Below are 8046 nucleotides of genomic sequence, written 5' to 3'. Positions count from 1 at the left end.
CCCAGAGCTGAAGGCAGTACTGCAGGGGGGGTCTCACCAGAGCGGAGCAGAGGGGCAGAATCCCCTCCCTCGCCCAGCTGGTCACGCTGCTTTTGTTGCAGCCCAGGGTAGGGTTGGCTTTCTGGGCTGTGCGCACAAATTGCTGGCTCATATCCAATTATTCATCCACCAGCACCCCCAAGTCCTTCTCTGCAGGGCTGCTCTCAATCCATTCTTCCCTCAGCCTGTATTGATACTGGGGTTTGCCCTGACCCATGTGCAGGACCTTGCACTTGGCCTTGCTGAACTTCATGAGGTTCATGTGAGCCCACTTCTCAAGGTTGTCCAGATCCCTCTGAACAGCATCTCGTCCCTCAGGCGTGTCAACCGCACCACTCAGCTTGGCATCATCTGTAAATTTGCTCAGGGTGCACTCGATCCCACTGTCTACAAGGCAAGCGTAGCTTTTTATTTTCCTTTTGATCTTATTGCATATACCAAATGGCATCAAAAATACTATCTTTCCTTTCCCCCGTACAACTGAAGATTTTGCATTAGTTTTTTTTTAAATTTATTTGCTTGATTACTGCACCACTTCCTGATTTTTCAACTACTACTATTTCCCCATGTTAATGCATTCCAAATACGGCTCCTAAAACATCACTGACCTTTATAATTAGCACATCAGCTACACTGATCCTTCACTTGCTGCTCCTCCTCCTCTGTTAATTAATTATTCTGAAATCTGATAGTTCTGTGTATCTGATGCAGCACACAATGGCACTTGACTAGCTCCAGCAAAAAACCTCAGACTGTTAGGTTATGTGACAACAGCTTGTCTGCACACCCACGATGGAGCTCAGAAAGACAATGGCAGGATGGGAAGCCCAAATAATAGCTAGTCCCTAGCCCATTCACAGAAGCCATCAGCCCATCAAATGTCCATCTGCACAGGCTGAGAGGAGCACAGGGATGCACTATGGCAGGTGGGAACCCAAATCAAGAGCTTCTCAACACCTTGTCTGGGCCCCTGCCAGGGCTGTCCCAGGAAAGCCATCAGCCCCATTGATCCTGGCATGAAAGTCATCACAATGAGTCATCAGAATTTTTCTGGATCACTTTTTGGACTAAGGGGGGGCAGGGGGGAATGGCTGGGATGGCAGTGGATGTGGGGGCCGGGGTGAAGGTTGCTGCCTAAGGGTTGGACACATTATGGGATGCAGGGGAAAGCCATTTAGGATCACAAAGGACTTATTATGGGATGTTTAAGGTAGGAACCAAAGGCAGGAAAAGAGAGAGGTTTAAGAGTTTAGGTGATTTGGGGAGGACCGAGTGCGGGAAATCAGAGGTAAGGGTATAAAAACAGCTAGTCGTGTGCAAATAGCTGGCCGGTCAGTAAGTTTGTCTGGCCATGTCCTGCACCTGATCAATGCAGTTTGCCCTATCTTCTTAGTACATTCCTTTCTCTTTCCTGGAAGAGAGGCTGTGTATTCAGTCTGTGTGAGTGTATGCAGGTGTGAGCGTCAGCAATTGGAGTCAGATCACAGCTCCGAGGGCCCGTGTGTCCACGGTGCCAACAACTGAAGACAGTGCAGGTGTGCAAGTGAGCATGTGATCGCTAGCAAAGATCAAGTCAGAGTAATCGGTGAATAAATCAAGTGGCCTGGGAGCAAGGGGATGAGCGGGTCTGTAAGGGCCAGCTCTGGGTGACAGAGCACTCGGCACGGAGGGGCAGAGGTCTGCTAAGGGACCTGGAAAGTCCTGGCCAGCTGTTTGTCTGCATGGTCTGTACCAACAATCGGAGAAGGACTGCAGCCTTGGAGGTTTGTATATCCAAGTGCCAGCAACTGAGGAGACTGGGATCCAGGGACCAGCTACTGAGCAGACTGAGTGTCTGAGATCAGCTGCTGCAGGGATCCACCTTGTACATATATATATATTCTCACGAGTAGACTTGCATCTTGCTCAGCCAGAGAAGCAAGCAGGATGTGGCTGTAGCGTCTATGTTTGTGTGAGTGCTCCGAGTGCTTGTTTCTGATCCATGTGGCCAGCCATGTATATATGTAGTGTATATGTGTTTTCTGTGTGCATGTGCCTACTGAGAATACATCTTCAGCCTTGCTACTGGCTGGACTTTGGGACACTGAGCAGCAGCAGCCTCACCTCTCTTGGACTGCCTGATCCAGTATAACGTATTTTCCTCCAACACAGCCTTTCTCAGACATCATGCTTTACAGACTTGACTTTTCCCAGTGAGAATCCAGATTTAAAGACCTCTCAAAAATTATGACAGTATGGAACTGACTGATAAGAAACACCAAGATGCAACTGTAAGCATGTATGGAAAGCCTAGGGGAATGCAAATAGAAGAAAAGGACAAAATTCATTAAGTGTGCGCAAGAATAGTAGGTTACCTGGAGGTTTAGGATTTTGGAAAATAGGATAAGAGAAAGTACCTCATATAATTTATTTCGATATTCTGCCACAGACAGCTGCATATCATCATCTAAAGGAAGAATCACATCATAATGCAGAGAGGGCTCCCTGGCAGGACAGTGAAACCTAAGAAGATGATAACACATAATGTAATTCACTAAGACTAAAAATAGCACACAGATTAATAAAATGTTAAAAATGATTGTTAAATCATCTAGCGTGACCTCCAGTATAAATAGGGTTAGAGAAAATTAAGAATTAGCTTTGTCTTTTTTTTTTTTTTTTCCTATCATGCATATAAAGAAAACTTGTGCCAAGAGCAGGTCTATAACATCTCTGCACATTGATTTTACTCTCACCTTTTCACATAAGGATGCTGCAGAGCCTCCTCTGCTGTGAGTCTTTTATCAGGGTTAAATACTAAAAGTTTCTTCAGAAGATCCAAGGCAGGCAATGGAGTAGAGGACGGTAAAATCTCCTCAAATGTTACTCGCTGCCTAGAGGTCAGAAAACAACAATATAAGATCCCAGTATCTAATTCACAGTGAAGGCATGAATTATCACAGAATCACAGAACTGATTTGGTTCGAAGAGACCTCTGGGATCATCAAGTCCAACCTTTGCCCTAACACCACCGTGTCAACTAGAACGTGGCACTAAGTGCCACACCCAGTCTTTTCTTAAAGACCTCCAGGGATGGTGACTCCACCACCTCCCTGGGCAGCCCATTCCAATGCCTAACGACCCCTTCTGTGAAGAAAGGCGTCCTCATTTCTAGCCTGAGCTTCCCCTGGGCACAGTTTCAGACTATGCCCCCTTGTCCTGTCACTGGTTGCCTGGGAGAAGAGGCTGACCCCCACCTGGCTACAACCTCCTTTCAGATCATTGTAGAGAGCGATCAGGTCTCCCCTCAGCCTCCTCTTCTCCAGGCTAAACAACCCCAGCTCCCTCAGCCGCTCCTCATAAGACTTATAGTTCTGGGAAACACATCAACGTGACACCTAACTCCAGAGTTCACTCACAAATAGTGTGTCATAATCCTGCAACACTCTAAAGTATAGGCCTGTGACTACGGTAAAGTCTTTTACCCCGTTGATTACGTGTGAATGCCTCCCTCCTAGTGCTAGGAACCTACATGAAATGCCTAACTTGCAGGTCTAGTCTTATTCTTGTTTCAGTGGAAAGAGAGAGAGATATCAGACAGTATCAGACACAGGGGAACAGCAAGACCTCTGGAAAAAGAGTCCTCCTTTTGTTCTTTTGACAATGCAGGGAGCCTAAACTCCTAACTTGGATGTTTCAGTTGAACTGTTAAAGACCCCATGAATCCAGCCCTTAGACTGAAAAAAAAAAAAAAAAAAAAATCACAGTAAGTGTCATTAAGCAGCTGGAATGAGGCTGTCAGACTGAATAGATTCAGGCTTTCCATGGGTGAACCAATGACATCAGGTACCCAAATGACTCAGGAGAGGAAAATATTCTAATTTTGAGAAAGTACGCATGACAATAGCTTGGAACGTAGGCCCAATCTCATTTTGTTTTGTTATTCCCAGATTATGTCATTGGTCTTCTCATCTTTTTGTTTTGTTTTATTTTAAACATTACATCCCTCCCCTAGAGATAGTTGAATTTGCAGAAATCATTTCCACTCATGAATGCACTGGAAGGTGAACTTCAGGGGAACTTTTTGTCAACATCATACAGTAGATTGTTGAATTCTGAGACACATCGAACATACAAGGCTTACCAGGAACTCATGTGGTTAATAACTGACGCCCTGTAATCTGATTGCATAGCCAAAATATCTGCAATAATGAAAAGATACTGTTAATGCCAAGATTAGGATTACCAGAGCTATACAGTTTATGAAGGAAAGCAAATATTTTATAGTAACATAGGATATTATCCTAATAAAATTCAATGAGAGATCTTATGGAAAGGGAATGGAATACTTACTTACAAATTTTCTAAGTCGATTTTCTCAATTCCTATTCATTCTATCACAGATTTCATAAATTTGCATTCTTATACCCACATATGCAGAAGCACCAAGATATCTGAGGCCAAATGATCTGGCCAGGATCACTTGTGTGGGACACAGAGAACAAGGGATACCAGCTATTGATTTCCTCATCACATCCGTGGGGGTTCTTTTTGATATATCTGTCATATTCTCAAAGAGTCAACAGTTGATAGGGAATGTTTCTTTTCTTCAGTTTTGCTTCTTTGGCCTCCATAAATCCTCAGCAAAGCTGCTGCTCATAGGTTGGTTTTCCTCGCCTACAATAATGTTTTGAACAAGTGTCTGTTTTCACCTGTTCGGCTAAAAGAAAAAGAAATTGTGCCTGTGATATGCTTCAACCTTGCAGCCATTGTTCCGTGGTAAGGATATGGGACCTTCTGCTAATGAGTCATTTGTCCTGTGGTCTTGTCTTAGAGTGCAGACCTTCTGGTTATGACATTATCAACACATTCCTCAATTGTATTGCTGAGAATGGAATAGCATTCTTTGTTATTAGTGCCAGCTATTCTTTTAACTCCTGTCTTGGAGTTTTCACAGACACATTTCCATTCATATTTCATTCATAGCAACCAAGTCTCTCATAAAAACTATAAATAACTTTAAGCTTGAATTGAATTCTCCAAAACTGTGATGTCCTTAAACTGAAGGTAGTTATTTTTCTAAAAAATATTTGCTAGCTCAGTTAGAAAATATCAACATGTTGTAAAAGTTTATAAAGTCTACGGGCTGTTAGACTGGAACTCATGGAAGACAATCATCATCATCATCATCATAATCCTTTCTGGATTTAACATATATTTACTCCAGCTTTCACTTCTGTGTTTAGATTTCCAGACCAAAAAGTCCAATTTACCTTTACTATGCCAGGCCCACTGAAGTATGATACTCCGTTTTAAACTGTTATCCTCTTATAAATCTCAAAAATGTTTTGAAGGACTGGTTCTTGTTTCTCATCTAATCAAGTACAGGCATATTTTCCTCTAACACTAACATTTCATACTTAAGTCTTTAGTTTCCTTGGGAAGACGTTAGAATGACTCACAAGAGATATCTTTTTCCTTGATCCAGCTAGGCTGCTTTCTTTCACTCTTTTAATTTCTTCTCTAAATACTTTTCCCTGTAGAAGAGTCCTACCTTCTGGGGATGGGGCAGGAATGACCCTCAAGATCTGCTCTATTTGATTCACTGTTGATGTTCCAGGAAAAAGAGGTTTCCCAAGTAGTAGCTCTCCAAGAATACAGCCAATGCTCCACATGTCTACACCTTTAGTGTAACTACAAATAAGAATAGAACAGAGTTAGGACTAAATCAAGCAAGTATTTTTCTGAACCTGGTATTCACATCATCTACATTAGCTACTTTTGCTAGAAAAACAAGCTTGATGTCTCCTTGAATATGAGCGCTCACAGGTTTTAACTATAAAGTGAGTGAGATTCAGGACTCATGAAACTGGCAAGCATAAAACAGAAAGGAGATTTAGCCTACTAAAAGTCTATCCTTATTCTAGGAAACCATAAAAGGAAATATATTAAAAGGTAAATGCCAGGACAAGGTAATATATACTTTTCATATGACCAACAGTGAAGACACAAGTTGCTGCTTGAAAACAACTGACTTTTCAGGGCATAACGTATCTGGAAAGTAGTTACAATTACTGAAGCAAAGTAAATGCCAAACAATGGATAAACGACAGTTTGCAAAACATCCACATTTCAAATTTGGGATACTAACCCAACCTATGTTTATTTTCTTTTCTGATCAATAAGATTTTGTATATTTAGGTCAAAAAAAGGACTAAGCCTGACTAATAGGTATCTGATTTAACATTTGATTACAGAATATTTTCTGAAGGTCTATCAAAAACCTCTCCTTAAATTTGGAAAAAAGGACTAAGGTACTGAACCAAATTTTGTAAAGATGCAGATTTAAGGGCAGAAAGAGTAAGTCTAGAAGGAGAAAGGATGACAAAAAGATGAGCTGATAATGTATGTAAATGGACAATCTAAGAAGCCAGGAAGGAAATGTACGTGTAATGAGAGATTTTTATGTTGCAGTACTGAAGTTTAAATGCATATTGAGAAAATGAACTGCTGACATGATATTGCATCTGATGACATCTAAAGTGAAAAAATTTAAGACTTTTAGACAATAAATTTTCCCAGTGGTGAAGAAATTCTAGAATCTCATCCCTTTGCTTATATTAAGCAGTTACCTCCGAGAGGAAAGTAAGATCTCAGGGGCTCGGTACCAACGTGTCGCCACATATTCCGTTAGAGCAGGGTTGCCTTGGTCCTCATTCAGCTGACGTAAAGAACGGGCCAGCCCAAAATCACAAAGTTTGACAAAGCAGTCTGCATCCAGCAAGATATTTGAAGGCTGAATTGAACAAAGGAAAATTAATAAGCTTTTTACTCTCTGAATGGCAGAAGACTATTATCAAGGGTCTTTTACTAGTCTCTTTTCATATTTTTCCATTTAGTGTTTAACAGAAGACTTGAGTGAAGGATAAAGACTATGACTGAAATATACCTTCTGATCTCTGTGAATAACATTTCCTGAGTGGATGAATTTAGTTGCCTTCAGGAGTTGGTAGATAATGTAACACTTGTGGATATCTTTCAGCATATTCCCCTTCTTAATCACAGCATGTAAATCTGTCTCTGCAATATATTACATCAGTAATATATTTACATCAGTGAAGGATTACCAGGTTGTGAATATAAGTTCCTCAAAGCAAGGCCAGAATAGACCATTGTTCCAAACGGTAATCTTTCAAGTGCATCCTCAACAGAAGTTTACGCTGTAATTACTAATATTACTGCAATCTCTCTGTATTATCAGTTTGACTTGCAGCTCATGCTACAGTAACTGGTCTATTATTGCATACTTTTCCTATAATAAAATTGCACATAGTCTCTTCCATACGCAACTCTTCGGTCTCTACAAGCCTTCTAATTTGTTGCTTACTGCCATCTTTTCTTCATCTTCTTCAGCCAGTTCTCATATAAGTATTATTCCCTTCAAAGTTTCACTGTTATTCCCATCTAATCACAACTGATATATAAAAAACCCACCCTGTACTGCTCCTACTTCTATGTCTACTTATATTAATATTCATGTAAATCATCACACACTACTATCAAAAACCAAAGGGAACTAAGATAACTCATAAGAAAGGCTGTATTTAAATGGCTGATGCAATGCTGAGTCTCACCCATGGACTCAAAGATGAGGTAGATGTCTTTGTCATTCTCAGCTCGGATAACATCAAGCAGCTTGATGATATTTGGATGTTCTCCAAATTCCTGCAGAGGGAAGAGACCCAACTGTCAAAATCGAGTGTCTTGCTTGTGAATCATAAAAAAGGACAAGAACCTATTTCATTTTGTATTATTGTCTAGAACAAACATTAACATGCTATTTCCTTCACTATGCTTCTACTGAAATAAATTTTAAAAAGGATTTAAGCTTGCTCCACAGTATGAAACCAGGCAGTTAATCAAAAAAAAAAAAAAGTAGTCTGTTGTCTGAGACATTAGTTCTAAAAATCCCTCTGTACCATTTGTGAATAAAATCCAGTCAACTTTATGCACGTTATATTTCCTGCT

At 40.9% G+C, this 8046-nt stretch overlaps 1 protein-coding gene across 1 annotated transcript in view; it reads right to left on the bottom strand.

Annotated features, from left to right (window-relative positions):
* The window catches only part of MAPK15 (mitogen-activated protein kinase 15), a 17833-nt gene that overhangs the window by 5712 nt on the left and 4075 nt on the right, over positions 1-8046 (bottom strand). Inside the window, exons 4-10 of the mRNA XM_009704688.1 lie at positions 7653-7743; positions 6968-7098; positions 6651-6814; positions 5573-5712; positions 4163-4220; positions 2775-2912; positions 2436-2541 (exon numbers count right to left, since the gene is read on the bottom strand). Coding sequence (XP_009702990.1) covers positions 2436-2541; positions 2775-2912; positions 4163-4220; positions 5573-5712; positions 6651-6814; positions 6968-7098; positions 7653-7743 — 828 coding nt within the window. The remainder of the gene's footprint in view (positions 1-2435; positions 2542-2774; positions 2913-4162; positions 4221-5572; positions 5713-6650; positions 6815-6967; positions 7099-7652; positions 7744-8046) is intronic.

Source organism: Cariama cristata, unplaced genomic scaffold (assembly GCF_000690535.1).
Source record: "Cariama cristata isolate BGI_N322 unplaced genomic scaffold, ASM69053v1 scaffold4227, whole genome shotgun sequence".
NCBI classification, from domain to species: domain Eukaryota; kingdom Metazoa; phylum Chordata; class Aves; order Cariamiformes; family Cariamidae; genus Cariama; species Cariama cristata.
The sequence above is the reverse complement of the archived record's forward strand: the minus strand, read 5'-3'. Positions and strand labels throughout refer to the sequence as shown.